This window comes from Struthio camelus, chromosome 37, assembly GCF_040807025.1.
Source record: "Struthio camelus isolate bStrCam1 chromosome 37, bStrCam1.hap1, whole genome shotgun sequence".
In the NCBI taxonomy this organism is placed as follows: domain Eukaryota; kingdom Metazoa; phylum Chordata; class Aves; order Struthioniformes; family Struthionidae; genus Struthio; species Struthio camelus.
Genome location: NC_090978.1, coordinates 472,504 through 491,760, shown reverse-complemented (window position 1 = coordinate 491,760; position 19,257 = coordinate 472,504). Strand labels below are relative to the sequence as shown.

General features: G+C 57.7%; 1 protein-coding gene across 1 annotated transcript; it reads left to right on the top strand.

The window, feature by feature from the left end:
• The first annotated feature begins 4,325 nt into the window (after positions 1 to 4,325).
• LOC104142579 (mucin-3A-like) lies at positions 4,326 to 8,134 on the top strand. The gene is made up of 11 exons (XM_068924023.1): positions 4,326 to 4,510; positions 4,661 to 4,849; positions 5,380 to 5,498; positions 5,627 to 5,685; positions 6,148 to 6,290; positions 6,471 to 6,536; positions 6,770 to 6,932; positions 7,044 to 7,205; positions 7,307 to 7,404; positions 7,582 to 7,637; positions 7,734 to 8,134. Exons 3-11 carry the CDS (start codon positions 5,403 to 5,405, stop codon positions 7,767 to 7,769), a joined length of 879 nt encoding a protein of 292 aa, XP_068780124.1. The 5' UTR covers positions 4,326 to 4,510; positions 4,661 to 4,849; positions 5,380 to 5,402; the 3' UTR covers positions 7,770 to 8,134.
• Positions 8,135 to 19,257: the final 11,123 nt, after the last annotated feature.

Genomic DNA, 19,257 nt, shown 5'->3' with positions numbered 1-19,257 from the left:
TCCACCACCACTTGCCCCAATAGCCCTCCATCCACCACCACCACTAGCCCCAATAGCCCTCCATCCACCACCACTACCCCCACGAGCCCTCCATCCACCACCACTACCCCTACATCCACCACCACTGCCCCCATGAGCCCTCCATCCACCACCACGAGCCCTCCATCCACCACCACTAGCCCCAATACCCCTCCATCCACCACCACGAGCCCTCCATCCACCACCACTAGCCCCAATACCCCTCCATCCACCACCACGAGCCCTCTATCCACCACTACGAGCCCTCCATCCACCACCACCACTAGCCCTCCATCCACCACCACTAGCCCTCCATCCACCACTACGAGCCCTCCATCCACCACCACCACTAGCCCCAATAGCCCTCCATCCACCACCACGAGCCCTCCATCCACCACCACTACCCCCACTAGCCCTCCATCCACCACCACTAGCCCTCCATCCACCACTACGAGCCCTCCATCCACCACCACCACTAGCCCTCCATCCACCACCACTAGCCCTCCATCCACCACTACGAGCCCTCCATCCACCACCACCACTAGCCCCAATAGCCCTCCATCCACCACCACGAGCCCTCCATCCACCACCACCACTAGCCCCAATAGCCCTCCATCCACCATCACGAGCCCTCCATCCACCACCACCACTAGCCCTCCATCCACCACCACTAGCCCTCCATCCACCACCACCACTAGCCCCAATAGCCCTCCATACACCACCACGAGCCCTCCATCCACCACCACCACTAGCCCCAATAGCCCTCCATCCACCACCACGAGCCCTCCATCCACCACCACCACTAGCCCCAATAGCCCTCCATCCACCACTACGAGCCCCAGTAGCCCTCCATCCACCACCACTTGCCCCAATAGCCCTCCATCCACCACCACCACTAGCCCCACAAGCCCTCCATCCACCACCACTACCCCCACGAGCCCTCCATCCACCACCACTACCCCTACATCCACCACCACTGCCCCCATGAGCCCTCCATACACCACCACTAGCCCCACCAACCCTCCATCCACCACCACCAGCCCTCCATCCACCCCCACCATTAGCCCTCCATCCACCACCACCAGCCCTCCATCCACCACCACCACTAGCCCTCCATCCGCCACCACTAGCCCTCCATCCACCATCACCAGTCCTACAAGCTTTCCATCGAGCACCACTACCCCTACAAGCCCTCCATCCACCCCCACGAGCCCTCCATCCACCAGCATTACCACCACGAGCCCTCCATCCACCACCACCACTAGCCCCACCAGCCCTCCATCCACCACCACTAGCCCCAATAGCCCTCCATCCACCACCACCACTACCCCCAATAGCCCTCCATCCACCACTGCGAGCCCCAGTAGCCCTCCATCCACCACCACTTGCCCCAATAGCCCTCCATCCACCACCACTACTAGCCCCACAAGCCCTCCATCCACCACCACTACCCCCACTAGCCCTCTATCCACCACTACGAGCCCTCCATCCACCACCACCACTACCCCCAATAGCCCTCCATCCACCACCACTAGCCCTCCATCCACCACCACCACTACCACCACTAGCCCTCCATCCACCACTACGAGCCCTCCATCCACCACCACCACTACCCCCAATAGCCCTCCATCCACCACCACGAGCCCTCCATCCACCACCACCACTACCCCCACTAGCCCTCCATCCACCACCACGAGCCCTCCATCCACCACCACCACTAGCCCCAATAGCCCTCCGTACACCACCACGACCCCTCCATCCACCACCACCACTAGCCCTCCATCCACCACCACTAGCCCTCCATCCACCACTATGAGCCCTCCATCCACCACCACCACTACCCCCAATAGCCCTCCATCCACCACCACCAGCCCTCCATCCACCACCACCACTAGCCCTCCATCCACCACCACTACACCTACAAGTCCTTCATCCACCACCACTACCCCCACTAGCCCTCCATACACCACCACTAGCCCTCCATCCACCACTATGAGCCCTCCATCCACCACCACCACTACCCCCAATAGCCCTCCATCCACCACTACGAGCCCTCTATCCACCACTACGAGCCCTCCATCCACCACCACCACTAGCCCCAATAGCCCTCCATCCACCACCACGAGCCCTCCATCCACCACCACCACTAGCCCTCCATCCACCACCACTACACCTACAAGTCCTTCATCCACCACCACTACCCCCACTAGCCCTCCATCCACCACCACTACACCTACAAGTCCTTCATCCACCACCACTACCCCCACTAGCCCTCCATCCACCACCACTAGCCCTCCATCCACCACCACCACTACCACCACTAGCCCTCCATCCACCACTACGAGCCCTCTATCCACCACTACGAGCCCTCCATCCACCACCACCACTACCCCCAATAGCCCTCCATCCACCACCACGAGCCCTCCATCCACCACCACCACTAGCCCTCCATCCACCACCACTAGCCCTCCATCCACCACTACGAGCCCTCCATCCACCACCACCACTACCCCCAATAGCCCTCCATCCACCACCACGAGCCCTCCATCCACCACCACCACTAGCCCTCCATCCACCACCACTACGCCTGCAAGTCCTTCATCCACCACCACTACCCCCACTAGCCCTCCATCCACCACCACTAGCCCTCCATCCACCACTACGAGCCCTCCATCCACCACCACCACTACCCCCAATAGCCCTCCATCCACCACCACGAGCCCTCTATCCACCACTACGAGCCCTCCATCCACCACCACCACTAGCCCCAATAGCCCTCCATCCACCACCACGAGCCCTCCATCCACCACCACCACTAGCCCTCCATCCACCACCACTACGCCTACAAGTCCTTCATCCACCACCACTACCCCCACTAGCCCTCCATCCACCACCACTAGCCCTCCATCCACCACCACCACTACCCCCAATAGCCCTCCATCCACCACTACGAGCCCTCTATCCACCACCACGAGCCCTCCATCCACCACCACCACTAGCCCCAATAGCCCTCCATCCACCACCACGAGCCCTCCATCCACCACCACCACTAGCCCCAATAGCCCTCCATCCACCACTACGAGCCCTCCATCCACCACCACCACTACCCCCAATAGCCCTCCATCCACCACCACGAGCCCTCTATCCACCACCACCACTAGCCCTCCATCCACCACCACTACGCCTACAAGTCCTTCATCCACCACCACTACCCCCACTAGCCCTCCATCCACCACCACGAGCCCTCCATCCACCACCACCACTACCCCCAATAGCCCTCCATCCACCACCACGAGCCCTCCATCCACCACCACCACTAGCCCTCCATCCACCACTACGAGCCCTCTATCCACCACTACGAGCCCTCCATCCACCACCACCACTACCCCTACGAGCCCTCCATCCACCACTACGAGCCCTCCATCCACCACCACCACTACCCCCAATAGCCCTCCATCCACCACTACGAGCCCTCCATCCACCACCACCACTAGCCCTCCATCCACCACCACTACGCCTACAAGTCCTTCATCCACCACCACTACCCCCACTAGCCCTCCATCCACCACTATGAGCCCTCCATCCACCACCACCACTACCCCTACGAGCCCTCCATCCACCACTACGAGCCCTCTATCCACCACTACGAGCCCTCCATCCACCACCACTAGCCCCAATAGCACTCCATCCACCACCACGAGCCCTCCATCCACCACCACCACTAGCCCCAATAGCCCTCCATCCACCACCACGAGCCCTCCATCCACCACCACCACTAGCCCTCCATCCACCACCACTAGCCCTCCATCCACCACTACGAGCCCTCTATCCACCACTACGAGCCCTCCATCCACCACCACTAGCCCCAATAGCACTCCATCCACCACTACGAGCCCTCCATCCACCACCACCACTAGCCCTCCATCCACCACCACTAGCCCTCCATCCACCACTACGAGCCCTCCATCCACCACCACCACTAGCCCCAATAGCACTCCATCCACCACCACGAGCCCTCCATCCACCACCAGCACTAGCCCTCCATCCACCACCACTAGCCCTCCATCCACCACCACGAGCCCTCCATCCACCACCACCACTACCCCCAATAGCCCTCCATCCACCACTACGAGCCCTCCATCCACCACCAGCACTAGCCCTCCATCCACCACCACTACGCCTACAAGTCCTTCATCCACCACCACTAGCCCTCCATCCACCACTACGAGCCCTCTATCCACCACCACCACTAGCCCCACTAGCCCTCCATCCACCACCACTAGCCCTCCATCCACCACCACCACTACCCCTACTAGCCCTCCATCCACCACCACGAGCCCCACTAGCCCTCCATCCACCACCACCACTACCCCTACTAGCCCTCCATCCACCACCACTAGCCCTAGTCCTCCATCCACCACCACCACCACCACCACAACAACTACGACCACCACGACCTCTGCAGACACCACCACCACTTCCCTGCCGCCAGGTGAGTGTCCTTCCCCAGTTCTTTTCTCCAGTTACATCCCCAGTTCCTGAATTCTCACCCTATCCCAGACTAGCTTCACTGGGAAAGTTTCACTTACCCTTCTTGGGGTCTGGGTCATGCCCTAGCACCCAATTCTGGCACCTTTTTCAGGGAATTGCCAGAATGGGGGCACCTGGGATGGCATCAAGTGCATCTGCCCTGCCGAGTACTATGGCACCAAGTGTGAGATCCCCATCTGCCAGAATGGGGGCACCTGGGATGGCGGAGTTTGCCACTGCCTCCCCAACTTCCAGGGCTTAGAGTGCGAGTCGGTCAAGGAGACCATCGAGATCAAAGATGGTAGGGAACCATCCTGGTTGTGCCAAGCCATGATGGAGCTTCTATGTGGGGCCCTGACCTGGGAATGGGATTGGGGCCACTATGGATGGACTGATTCAGGTTTGGGGCTAATGCTGAGGGACTGACGGAATGGGGCTGGGTTTGCTGTGGAGGGACTGACTTGGGGATGGTTTGGGGGGGTCAGTGTGGGTGGACTGACCCGGGAATGGGACCAGGATCACTGTAGAGGGACCAGTCCAGGACTGGGACCAGGGCCACCACAGAAGGACCAGCTGGGGCTGGGACCAGGGCAACCATGGAGGTGTCAACCCAAACCCAGGATGGGTTACCAGTGCTGAGGTGGCCACAGAGGGACCGACCTGGGAACAGGACTGGGGGGTGTCGCAGAAGGACTGACCTGGGACCAGGGCCACTATGGAGGGGCTGATCCTGGAGTGGGATGGGTCCCTGGACAAGGGACGCCAGAGGTGGGACAGCCCCCCCCAGAGCAGTGGACCAGCACTCACAGGTCTCTTTCTGGCTTGGCGAAGTGGTGGTGAACGCGACAGTGGACATGAAGGCAAAGGTCGAGAACAGGAATTTCACAGCCGAGCTCAAAAATAAGTCCTCCCAGGCTTTCCAGGACTTCGAGAAGAAATTCAAGCAGCAGGTCAGAGTGTAGCAATGCCACAGTGGCTGGGGGCGTCCCCACGCTGGGGCAGCACCCGCCGAAGGGGCATTCAGGGTGAGACAGGGCTGGCACTCAGCTCTCCCTATGGTCTCTCTTTGCCTTTCTAGATGGACGAGCTTTACCAGAACATAAAGGGCTACCGAGGTGTGGAGATCCACAGCCTGAGGTGAGTGTCCTCGAGGGGCCAGGTGGCATGTCCTAATATGGCCCCAACCCCTGCCTTGGCTCTGGCAAGGCGATTTGGGGTGAAGGCACCTTGGGGGAGATTTGGGGTGATGCTCTCCAAGGACGGCATATCCCCACCTCTCTGAGTTGTGTCCTGTCCCCAGGCTCCTCCAAGGACAGTCCAGCCCCAGCTCAGTGCCATGGTGGACACGCTGTCCCCCTGCAATGGGGAACCCAACCTGGTCGCAGTCTCAAGCTGAGGTCCCCCCAATGTGGGGCACTAGAGGGGGTATCCCTCCCTTCATCCCGTTGCCTGATACAGCCCACTGTGGGGTCGCTGCAAGGGTGTCCCTTAGGGGTGATGCATCCTCCACCAGGACACCTGGGTCCATCCCAGTCTGGAGTGGTGCGGGGCAGTCACAGTCCAGCTCTGTCAAGCCACAGGTGCCCTTTCTCCCTGCAGCAATGGCAGCATCGTTGTGAACTACACGGTCCTCCTGGAGGTGCCTGCCACCACCTTGGTCAACAGCACTGTCCGGAGCATCTCTGAAGAGCTTGTTACTGCCATCAACAGCTACAACAACTGCTGCCAGAGCAACTCCTCATGTGAGTGATGCTGGTGGACCTTGGGGACTGCTTCTGCCTGCTGTGTGACACCAGCATGCTTGGGGGCTCCTATGTGCTGAGCCAGGGCCTTGCTGGGGGTGAGAAGGCTCCTAGGAGAGGGGCTGTGGGTCCTCGGGCTGAGCCTGGATGGCTCATCAGCTGTTGCTCTCTCTGCCCCAGGTAGTTTCTGTTTCAACTCCAACTTCACCAATGTCACCAGCTACAAGACTGATGACGTTAACACAGGTAAGTTACCTCATGCCCGTGGGTCCCCCAGCCTGGACTAGCAGCAGCCCCAAACTGTTCCTGCCTCCCCCATCCTCTGCTCATTTGTCCCCTCCCTGTGCTCCTAGGTCCTCAACCCCATGCCCATGCATCCCCCATCCCGTGCCCTCCATCCCCATCCCCATGGGTCCCCAGCCCCATGCGCACCTATCCCACCCCCCTCAGTTCCTGAGCCATGCCTTTGCCTTCATCAGACCTGTGCATTGGCCAAGTCCCGGAGGCGTTCCAGGAATACTATTCCCCTGCTGTCACAAAAGTGGGTGTCCTCTGCGTCACCAGATGTGACAAGAGATCTGCCGATCCCTATACCTGCACCTACGGCACATGCGTCGTGAAGCACAGGGGACCCCTGTGCGAGTAAGTACTCCACATTGCCTGCCTCCCTGCTGATGCCCCCTGGGTTTTGGGGACACTGTGCCACCTGAGGGTGAGGATGGCTCCTCTCTCACTGCCCCGGCTCCCTTCCAGGTGCTCGGACAAAGCAGCATTTTGGTACCTCGACAATGCCTGTGCCTCACGCATCAGCAAGGTGGGGGTGGCTGTAGGGGTGCCCGTGGCTGTGCTGACTGTCGTGGCTGCTGTCTTCACCATCTTCCTACTCAGGGCCCAGAGGGAGAACTTGGAGTACAGGCAAGTGCAGGGTGGGGAGTGTGGGAAGGGGCCCGGACGCCTGGGTCCCGTGGAAGGGAGACCCAAGCCCAGCTCTGAGCTCTGTCCATCCTGGTGCATAGGGAGAAGTTGTCATCCCGCTCTGAGCTGTATGACGATGACGAGAACTGGAGCAGCTCCCAGGGCTTCACCACCAGCAACCAAGCGGCCAATTGGGAAGGTGAAACAGGGCACCAAGTCAAGGCGGGGGGAGGGGGATGGGTTGAGTGGCACCAAGCCAAAGGGGCTTGGCGAAGGGGGCTGCAGCGTTTGCCCCCTCTGGGGAGCCACTGGAGTCTGGCAAACCCAGCCGGGAGCATGCACAGCCCTTGATCCTGTCTCTCCTCCTGCCTCGCAGGCTCAGAAACTCCCAACGTCTGCGTCAGTCTGGAGAACGTGGACACCTCACAGGCGGTGAGTCCTGTATCTCCGGTACCCCGCCTCGGGTGCCTGCACACCTCCTGCCCCACGCAGGGATCCCTGACCTCACGGCCTCCTCTTCCTCCCCAGCTCCACATCCAGCGGCCCTCCAGCATCATCCCCTGAGTGGAGCCCGGAGCGGCAGCCAGCCTGAGAGCCCGCGGCAGTGAACAGAGTCATTTGGGGATGGAACGTGTAGGGGGTGGCACTTAGCACCCGGGATTGGGGTGAGCACCCCCAATCTCTCCTCTGGCAAGCGTGGAGCTGAGCCCAAGGGCCGGATCCTGGGGAAAAATGAACTGTTTTCTTCCTCCAAGCCCAGCTTAGCGCTGGCAGGTCAGGACAATGCTGCTGTTTCCATGTGAAAGGAGTGCCAAACTCAGCCCCAGCCTGGGGCACCCTTTGCACTGTTGTTTGAAGGCACCTGGCTTCCTGGCAGCCTGCTGCTCTTTCACCTCTGTGTTTTGTATAAGAATAAAATGCTAACACTATTGTCATCCACCTGCTACTGCATGCCTTGCAGAATGCCAGCTTGGCCCTGCCTGAGGAGGAACAGCGGAGGGTTTGCAAAGGCCGAGGGTGTTTTCCTGGCATGCTGGGCTCACCCTCTTTGTAGTCAGAAAGATGTGGCTGGTACGTGTCACCTCCCTTTGCTACCGTGGCTGGGCTGTGCCCGGAGCTGGTATCAACACAGTTTCAGCCGAGCTGGTTTTCCCACCCCTGGAGGTGACTGCACTGTTTCCCTGTTGGAGGGAGAGACTCATGACATGCACGAGTGGGAGGGCATGCAGCAGCCTCATGGTGACAGCGACGCCAGAGCCTGTTGCAGACCCTGTCCCGTGCAACACACCTGCCTGGGGTGCTACTGTGTGCTGGCAGGGCAACCTTTCAAGCACCTTGAAATAGCCTGGGTGGGGAAAGTAAGGTGTCTGGAGCATGCCAGGAACACTTTTACTGCTGGGGAGAGCAATTAAGCCATGCTAACAGGGCACCCCAAAGGCACAAGTCCAATGTGTGACACACACACCCAAAGAGGCCCATCCTGGCTGCGTCTTCTGTGCAGCAACAGCCCTTCCCTGGGGCAAGTGTGGATCTAGCACTCTCCAGGCCCATCCCCTTTCCACCTTCCTCTCGGCCTCTTGCAGCCTTTCTTCCTCAAATCTCTGCGAGGAGGTCACGAAGAGGAATGGGGGCAAAGGGCTGCTCCCCATTGCAAGAGGGGATTTGCAATGGTGACAGCATCCACGCATGCCGAGGAGGAAGATCCTTGCTGCTCGGGGGGTGTGTGTGGGGGGTGACGTGCAAGGAAGGAGACAGGACCTGGGCTCACCCCGGGAACCCCTCAGTGTTGTGGCAAAAAAAAAAAAACCCTAAAAAACATCTTTGCACCTCACTTCTACATGAGCGGCAAAGGGGAGGTCCTTAGAGATGGTCACCCTCTCCGAAATAGGCACCGTTCCCAGCCCAGGATGCTGCACAGGGGCAAGGAGCAGCATGTGATAGCTTGCTGACGCAGGCCCCGGTGCCCGGGGAGATGCCTCCTGACCTATTCTGGGATGGTTTGCACCTTTCCCCCATGCAATGTGCTAAAATTAGAAACTCATCTGCCTTATCTAGGTGTTAAAAGCAGGCATGGCCTCTCTGTGACCTGCAGGAGGAGAGGAAGGTGCAATGCAAGGCACGATCGGTGCCAGCAGCTTCTCTTTCCTGGGGAAGCAATGTCCAAGTACCTGTGAAAATAGCCTAGGAGGCGGGTTCCCACAGGCTCATCCCTCCGTGGCAACCTCCTACACTGGGATTGGGCGGGGGGGGGGGTACCACAGGCAGCTGGATGATAGTGCTGGGGAGGCAGTGGGGGAGAAAGGCAATTTGGGGGGAAGGGGTCCCAAGCACCCGACGTTTCATTTGGGGAATGGGGGAAAACCTTCCCAGAGGGATCTGGAGCTGGCTGTATACTATAGGAAATCGTCATGTCCCCGTGTCCCACCAGATCCAATGGCACCCTGGAGCCCCCCCTCCTCGCTCCTGGCACAGCCAGGAGTCTGGCTCCACCATCAGGCACGGGATGTGGCAGCACTCGGTCCAAAACAATCAAAAAAGGGGATGGGAGAAGAGGTGCTAGATGAGGAACGCCAAACGCAAACTCAACCCTTGCCACAAGCGGATGTAACTGTGCATTGTCTTCCAACAGTCCTATCTTTGTTCCTGGGGCTCTCGTTCTACAGAAAGGGGACGTTCTGCCCAAACTGACCCCACATTTTACATTTTGGTGTGGGGGTGCTCTATCCTGGATGCTCCCACACCACCAAACCTTCAGGTTTGGAGGGCTTCCAGATAATATTGGACACAAAGTCCCCGCAGCCACCCCACCCCCTCCGCCCAACTCCCTGCCCAGTTTCCTGAGGAAGGGCTGGAAAAGATGTCAAGAGCTGTCACCTGCTGGCACGGCGGATGGTAGATGGAGCTAGAGAGCCTGAGTTTTCCTCCTGACCCAACCCTCCTTTTTTTCCCAGCAGAAAATATCACCATCCCCAGCAGTGCTGATGGGAGCCAGGTTGTCCCCATCCATGGCCCTCCCAAGGTACGTAAAGGGACCCGATGCAGAGTCAAGGTCTCTCCCCACAACTCTTAGCAGCCGCAATATCTTCTCATCTCCTCCTCAGTCCAAGCTGGGGCCAGCCCAGTACAAACTAGTCCCACAAGGGCTGTTCTAGCATCTTTACTGGGAGGTAGAAGGGACCCAGCCCCAGCTGGGGTGAGGGGACAGGGCTGGGAAGGGGAAAGGATGGTGGCTCTTTCCCCCACCCTGGGACAGGGGAGGGGGCTCTGAGAAGGCCTCCTCATCCTTGAAGTGACCTCTGGGCAGGGGAGAGAGGGGGGACTGTGCAGAGTCATGACTCCAGAGGGGGGCCTAACCCCAAAAGTGCAAATGGAAGTAGGATCATGCCCTAGAAGTGCAACTAGAACTGGGGTCAACACTCCAGAAGGGCCAAAGAAAATGGGGTCATGCCCCTTGATGTGCAAGTAGGAGCAGGGTCACAACCCCAGAAGTGAGGTCAATACCCTGGAAGTGGCAATGGAAGTGGGTTCACAACCCTGGAAGTTGTGTTAAATGTTAATAACCTGGAAACACCAAAGAAGCAGAATCAACATCCCAGAATGCTAATGGAAGTTGGATCACAACTCCAGAAGTGGGGTCAATACCCCAGAAATGCCCATAAGCATGGAAATGTCATCAGAAGTGGAGTCGTGACCCTGGAAGTGGGGTCAATACCCAAAAGTATCAATAAAAACAGGCTCATAACCCCCCAAACAGCCCCCCTAACGAGGCTCGGGGCTCTCCCGCAGAGCCTGGGCAGGCCCTTGCCTGGACAGCACTGCCCAGCAATGATCGTGAGGGGAAGTGTCCAGTCAAAATGTCCTGCCATGGCTCAGAGCCGTGTGAGGACGCTCTTCGGCCTCTGGATCTGGACCTGCCGAGGAGAGGGAGGGAGAGAAAATGGAGAGACCATAAGCAGGAACGGGTGCATCTCAAGTGTTCCATGCATCTTCAGGGTGGGACCCCAGGGCCTCATACTCACCGGCATTGATATGTCCACAGACTCCAGGTCAACCTGAATGTCCCCTGTGGTGGCACCTGTGGGGATGAGGGAGGAACAGGGCTCAGAGGAGATGCTCAGGGCAGGGGGTGGGTGAGCCAGCTCCCCTCCCAGCCCCACAGGGTCACTGGGGACCCTCTGCACCTTCATTCCGGAAAAAGAAGCTCCCCAGAGGGCTCCAGTCCTCATTCACGTCCTCATACCACTTCTTCATTGCTGTCAAGGCACTTGCGCTGCCAGGTGGAGGGGAAACGCACATGGAGTCACACACAGCGAGTCCTTCCCCTCCTCAAACTCACCATCTCATCCTCCACCCCCTTCCCCAAAGGGCCCAGCCTCTGCCCTGTGGGCACCTCATAGCCAAAAGAGATCCCCTTGGGGACTCCTGGAGCATCTCTGGACTTTTGTCCAGGACAAGGAACATTTTGCATCGTGCAAAAAATCTCTCACCAGACATCCCCCCAGGCTTTACAGCCAGCCTCACCTGTCAAATGATTTCGTCCTCCGGGCTCTGAAGAGGAGGCTGGTGAGGACAAAGATGACCACAACCAGGCCCACTACAGCCAAGCCCAGTCCCACCGCAATCTTGCTGATTCGGGTTTTGCAGCGGTTGTCCTGGTACCAGTAGATATTGGTCTCATGGCAGCTGTGGGGAGGAATGGGGGGATGAGCACAAGGCCAGGACCCTCAGCAGCAATCTTCCAGGCCCCCCTTTTTGGCCACTTCGGTGATCTCAGGCCCCTTTAGGAATAGGGCCCTGTTGCTACGATCCCTGCTCCAACCCTCCAGGGTTTTGGCCCGTTTCCACCCTGGGAGATGAAGGGCAGATGGAGCAGAGCATGCAAAGGGAGAATCAGAGGTGGGCATGGAGCTGTTGCTGGAGAGGCACAGGGCAGATGTAGGGGTGACACCAAGCCTGTGCCCTGGTTGGAAGCAGGTGGGATGGGAGTGATGGTTTTATTGCACCCCTTACAAGCACTGCGGGCCAGTCTGGGTGATGTGGCACTGCCCATAGTTGCAGTTGATGGTGCTGAGGGTGTTTGCCGTGCAGTTGGAGATGCAGGAAAAACCGGAGCTTGTAAGCTTGGGGAAGTAAAAGTCCTGGTAGCCCTCGGGGGTGATCTGCCGGCAGTATGCTGGAGAGGAGAGAAACCCATTGAGGAGATGTTGGTCAGCCCAAACCCCAGCTGCATTCCCCCCTCAGTGGGGCAGCCCCATTCACTTACTCTCACTGTCGAAGTAAAGTGAACCGGGATCAACTATATTAATGGTTGAACTGAAGCACAGCTCATCTAGAAAAGAAAAGGAGAACTAGCACTAGAGAGCTGCCCCACACCCTGCTTGGTGCATGGCTGCTACTGCTGTCCAGCTTCGAGGAACCCTGGTGCAGTGATGGGTGGTTCCCCACCACAGCTACACGTTGTGATGTGCATCTTTCCCCAAGGCGAAGGCATGTCCCCGCAGCCCAGCCTCAAGGTTTTGGCCTGGAAGCCATCCCCCATCTGCTCTCCTAGCCCTTGCAAGGACACTCACCAGTGTCCTTTGTGCAGTTCTGCTGCGCCGCCACTGCCCGTATCTCTTCCTGCAGTATCATGGAGATGTTGTGGAGTTTGTCCTGGGCTTGGGACGTCACCATCAGGGAGATGATTACGTTGTGATCTACCACAATGCTGCCAGGTCTGGAGGGAAACAAGCCATCCCTCAGCCTAGCGTTTGCCTGGCAACAAAATGACTTTTCCCCTCAATGATTTGAGAAAGCCACTGGCTGGGACTGCAGGACAGGTGTGTCCTATTGCAACTGCTCCTTCCCCCAGGGGATTGCCTCAGCCCCTCAGGAAGTGAGGCTGGTTTGTGCAGCCTTTTGGCTGTCTCCACTGCAACACCCCGTACTTCCTTCCCATATTTGGGGCCCCCAACACCTCAGCACTCACATTAAGCGCAGGACCTCGATGCCCTGGTATCCAATAACATTCTTGTAAGCGTTGTTTATCTGGAAGAGAAGAGGGCTCCAGGCTTGGTGTCACGACCTCATTCCTTTCCCCTCCTCCTGGCTCTCCCTCACCATCATGGCAAGTTCTTCCTCACCATCTTTGCCACCCCCAATACATTCCAGTGTCTCCAGCAAGGAGCACCCAGAGAAATTCCTGGTGTGTGCAGCACCTCCAGGATGCATTTGAGTGCATAACCAGTAAACCTGGATGCATTCTGCCAGGACATGCAGATGCAACCCAGGCACCTGGGGCATCCCAAGGACCTCCCCAGATAGCATCAGCCCCTTTCCCATGCCCCACCTGCTCTGTGAACTTCTGGACAAAGGCACGATATCCAGAAGAGCTGCTGTCACTGAGATCACTGGTGAACTCCCGGTTGGTGACCCGCACCGCCAGCTGCACTGTCGCATTTGTCTCTGGGGAAAGACAGAGAGAAGGGAGAATCAAACCAGAGAAGGGAGAAGAAAGAACCTCTTCCTTGCAGGAGGCACATGGGCTTCCCCATTTAACACCTACAGCTTTAGAACTTGCTGTAAAAGAGCAGGAAGGAAATTTCCTCCAGCTGTTGCAACCCACCTACAGCTTATCTAGAGGCCAGGAGCCCATCTGTTCTTCTAGTTGAAGACAGGCCCCTATGGATAGATCCTTTGTCCCCAGTACTAACTACTCATCCTTGATGCTGCCCAGACAGCTTGGTTTATACTCCTGATCTCATCAGGGTCCTAAGGACACTAGCAAACCTTAATTGCCTTGACTGGCCTCACCTGGGACCTCTATCCTCTGCTCATTGGCCTAGGAGCTGCATTTAAGCTCAGCTCATAGTACCCAAAGCTTGTCTGTGTTGTAAGTGTATCTGTCTCTAGCTCTGTATTTGGTCTGTCTCCTGGATATAAGCTGGACTTATTCTCTTGCCCTGTCTGCTGCCTAGACTCTCTGCATGGGCCCTGGCCCTGCAGGTCTTGTCTAATCTGTCATGGCCAGTAGGCCCTCTTATCACCAGCCCTGTTCTTCCCATCCCTTTGGGTGCCCTGGTTGGGGAGGGCATTGCCTGTGCCATGGTCACCCTCAGCTTGTCCTCCTTCATGAAACAACCACAGTCTTGATCCTTACTGACAGTTTTGGCCCTAGTTGAACGCAATCAAAGAAGGCTTCTTACCTGGTTCAGTATCAAAGCTGTTCTTGGCAAATGCACAGCTATCACCTGTGAAACCTGAGAGGCACTGACAAAGGCCGTTGACCCAGCTACCTCCATTCTGGCAAACCCCTGGAAAAAGCAAGCCAAGACAGTGCTGGAAAATAAAGAGAAAGAAATATTCCTATCACAGCTGGAGCAAAAGATGGGCTGGTAAATACCTGAAGTGGTGGTAGGCTGGGTGGTGGTGGTGGTCTGGGTAGTTGTGGTGGTGGTGGCAGGTGCAGGATGCTTGAAAGCAGTGGCTGTGGCTGTTTTGGTCCTGGCTGAAGAAGAAGTCTCCACAGCAGACGTAAGGTGGTCTGTGGTGGAGGCAAGGGTGGTGGCTGCAGTGATATGTGCAGTGGAGGTGTCTGTGGGGAGTAGCGAGCTATCTGGGCTGAGGGTCTCTGAGGTGGATTTTGTGATGAGTGTGGCAGAAGTGGCAGAGTTTGATGTGGCAGTGGAGGAAGTGGAGGTGCCTGTGACAAGAGCAGAGGTCCCCATGGGGTATATTGTCATGTTTTTGGTGGGAGCCTCTGTGTGGGATATTGTGGTATCCGTGATGGAAACAGTGGTTTCTGCACTGGAGGAGAAAATGGTGGGAGTAGAACTGTCTGTGGTGGATGTGGAGATCCCGGTGGTGGAGGTGATAATGGCAGATGCAGAGGTATCTCCAGTGAATGTGATTGTCTCAGTGAAGGAGCTGTGCATGGGCAATACTGTGGTATTGATGGTAGAGGTGTTGATGGTGGATATAGAGGTGTCCATGCCAGTGGTGAGGATGCCGGGTGAAAAAGTATCAGTAGTGGAGGTGATGAGGTTGAATGCAGAGGTGCTCATGGAGGAGGTGACCCTTGAGGACGCAGGGGTTACTGACACAGTTGCGAAGACAGGGGATATAGAGGTCCCTGTGGTGGGTTTGGAGGTGTCCATGATGGATGAAGAGGTGTGTGTGTGGAATAAGGTGGTGTCCATGGTGGTGGTCTTGGCTGCGGTCCTTCTGCCGTGTGTGATGGCGGTGACATTTGCTGAGGTGAGAGAGATGAGAATGGAGGCAAAGGTGCCTGTGGTGAGTTCCGAGGTGCCTGTGGTAGTGGTGGGGGTTATAGCAGCCAAGGTGGGAGAGATGGAGGTGATGAGCGTGGATGGAGAGGTGTCCGTGGTGTCCATGGATGTGTCAGTGGGGAAGAAGGTGGTGTCCATTCTGGTGGTCTCGAGTGTGGTGCTTGTGATGTGTCTGACAGCGGTGGTGGTTGTGGAAGTGGGAGAGATGAGAGTGGAGGCTGAGGTGTCCGTGGTCGGTACTAATGCAGGTGTGGTAGTGGTGAGGAGTGTAGAAGTCGAAATGGGAGAGGTGTTGGTGATGAGGAGGGTTTCAGAGGTGTGCATGGTGGTTTCCGAGGTGCCTGTGGCAGTGGTGTGGAGAGTGGAAGTCGCGGTAGGAGAGATGGAAGTGATGGCGGTGGATGGAGAGAGCGCGGCGGTCTCCGTGGAGGTGTGTGTTGTTTTCATGGAGGTTTGGGAGATGGTTGGAGAGGTGTGTGTGGGGAAGAAGGTGCTGTCCATGGTGGTGGTCTGCAGTGTGGTGCTCATGTTGTTTGTGACAGCGGTGGTAGTTGTGGAAGTGGAAGAGATGAGAGTAGAGGCCGAGGTGTCCATGTTGGATTCCGAAGAAGCTGTGGTAGTGGTGAAGACAGCTGACTGTGAGGTGGCAGAGGTGTTTCTTATGAGGGTGGCTGGAGAGGTGTCCGTGGTGGATTCGGAGGCAGCTGTGGTAGTGGTGTGGAGAGTGGGAGTCAAAGTGGGAGAGGTGTTGGTGATGAGGGTGGCTGGAGAGGTGTCCGTGGTAGGTTCCGATGCAGTTGTGGTCGTTAGGAGGAGAGTGGGAGTCGAAGTGGGAGAGGTGTTGGTGATGAGGGTGGCGGGAGAGGTGTCCGTGGTGGATTTGGAGGCAGCTGTGGTAGTGGTGTGGAGAGCGGAAATCAAAGTGGGAGAGGTGTTGGTGATGAGGGTGGCTGGAGAGGTGTCCGTGGTGGATTCGGATGCAGCTGTGGTAGTGGTGTGGAGAGTGGAAGTTGGAGAGGAGTTGGTGATGAGGGTGGCTGGAGAGGTGTCCGTGGTGGATTCCAAGGCACCCGTGGTTGTTAGGAGGAGAGTGGGAGTGGAAGTGGGAGAGGTGTTGGTGATGAGGGTGGCTGGAGAGTTGTCCGTGGTGGATTCGGTTGCAGTTGTGGTAGTGATTTTGAGAGTGGAAGTGGACGTGGGAGAGGTGTTGGTGATGAGGGTGGCTGGAGAGGTGTCCGTGGTGGATTCCGATGCAGCTGTGGTAGTGGTGTGGAGAGTGGAAGTGGAAGTGGGAGAGGTGTTGGTGATGAGGGTGGCTGGAGAGGTGTCCGTGGTGGATTCGGATGCAGTTGTGGTAGTGGTGTGGAGCGTGGAAGTGGAAGTGGGAGAGGTGTTGGTGATGAGGGTGGCTGGAGAGGTGTTCGTGGTGGATTCGGATGCAGCTGTGGTAGTGGTGTGGAGAGTGGAAGTGGGAGAGGTGTTGGTGATGAGGGTGGCCGGAGAGGTGTCCGTGGTGGATTCCAAGGCACCCGTGGTCGTTAGGAGGAGAGTGTGAGTCGAAGTGGGAGAGGTGTTGGTGATGAGGGTGGCTGGAGAGTTGTCCGTGGTGGATTCGGTTGCAGTTGTGGTAGTGATTTTGAGAGTGGAAGTGGAAGTGGGAGAGGTGTTGGTGATGAGGGTGGCTGGAGAGGTGTCCGTGGTGGGTTCCGATACAGCTGTGGTAGTGGTGTGGAGAGTGTCAGTCGAAGTGGGAGAGGTGTTGGTGATGAGGGTGGCTGGAGAGGTGTCCGTGGTAGGTTCCGATGCAGCTGTGGTAGTGGTGTGGAGAGTGGGAGTGGAAGTGGGAGAGGTGTTGGTGATGAGGGTGGCTGGAGAGGTGTCCGTGGTGGATTCGGATGCAGCTGTGGTAGTGGTGTGGAGCCTGGAAGTTGAAGTGGGAGAGGTGTTGGTGATGAGGGTGGCTGGAGAGGTGTCCGTGGTGGATTTGGATGCAGCTGTGGTCGATACGAGGACAGTGAGAGTCAAAGTGGGAGAGGTGTTGGTGATGAGGGTGGCTGGAGAGGTGTCCGTGGTGGATTCCGATGCAGCTGTGGTAGTGGTGTGGAGAGTGGGAGTCGAAGTGGGAGAGGTGTTGGTGATGAGGGTGGCTGGAGAGGTGTCCGTGGTGGATTCCGTTTCAGCTGTGGTAGTGGTGTGGAGAGTGGAAGTGGGAGAGGTGTTGGTGATGAGGGTGGCTGGAGAGGTGTCCGTGATGGATTCGGATGCAGCTGTGGTAGTGGTGTTGAGAGTGTGAGTCGAAGTGGGAGAGGTGTTGGTGATGAGGGTGGCAGGAGAGGTGTCCGTGGTAGGTTCCGATGCAGCTGTGGTAGTGGTGTGGAGAGTGGGAGTGGAAATGGGAGAGGTGTTGGTGATGAGGGTGGCTGGAGAGGTGTTCTTGGTGGATTCCGATACAGCTGTGGTAGTGGTGTGGAGAGTGTGAGTGGAAGTGGGAGAGGTGTTGGTGATGAGGGTGGCTGGAGAGGTGTCCGTGGTGGATTCGGATGCAGCTGTGGTCGTTACGAGGAGACTTGGAGTCGAAGTGGGAGAGGTGTTGGTGATGAGGGTTGGTGGAGAGGTGTCCGTGGTGGATTCGGATGCAGCTGTGGTAGTGGTGTGGAGAGTGTGAGTCGAAGTGGGAGAGGTGTTGGAGATGAGGGTGGCTGGAGAGGTGTCCGTGGTGGGTTCTGATACAGCTGTGGTAGTGGTGTGGAGAGTGGACATCGAAGTGGGAGAGGTGTTGGTGATGAGGGTGGCTGGAGAGGTGTCCGTGGTGGATTCCGTTTTAGCTGTGGTAGTGGTGTGGAGAGTGGAAGTGGACGTGGGAGAGGTGTTGGTGATGAGGGTGGCTGGAGAGGTGTCCGTGGTGGATTCGGATGCAGTTGTTGTAGTGGTTTGGAGAGTGTGAGTCGAAGTGGGAGAGGTGTTGGTGATGAGGGTGGCTGGAGAGGTGTCCGTGGTGGATTCGGAGGCAGGTGTTGTAGTGGTGTGGAGAGTGGGAGTGGAAGTGGGAGAGGTGTTGGTGATGAGGGTGGCTGGAGAGGTGTCCGTGGAGGATTCCGATGCAGCTGTGGTAGTGGTGTGGAGAGTGGGATTGGAAGTGGGAGAGGTGTTGGTGATGAGGGTGGCTGGAGAGTTGTCCGTGGTGGGTTCCGATACAGCTGGGGTAGTGGTGTGCAGAGTGGGAGTCGAAGTGGGAGAGGTGTTGGTGATGAGGGTGGCTGGAGAGGTGTCCCTGGTGGGTTCCGTTTTAGCTGTGGTAGTGGTGTGGAGAGTGTGAGTCGAAATGGGAGAGGTGTTGGTGATGAGGGTGGCTGGAGAGGTGTCCGTGGTGGATTCGGATGCAGCTGTGGTAGTGGTGTGGAGAGTGGGAGTCGAAGTGGGAGAGGTGTTGGTGATGAGGGTGGCTGGAGAGGTGTCCGTGGAGGATTCCGATGCAGCTGTGGTAGTGGTGTGGAGAGTGGACATCGAAGTGGGAGAGGTGTTGGTGATGAGGGTGGCTGGAGAGGTGTCCGTGGTGGATTCGGATGCAGCTGTGGTCGTTACGAGGAGACTTGGAGTCGAAGTGGGAGAGGTGTTGGTGATGAGGGTGGCTGGAGAGGTGTCCGTGGTGGATTCGGATGCAGCTGTGGTAGTGGTGCGTAGTGTAGAAGTGGACATGGGAGAGGTGTTGGTGATGAGGATGGCTGGAGAGGTGTCCGTGGTGGATTCGGATGCAGCTGTGGTCGTTACGAGGAGACTTGGAGTCG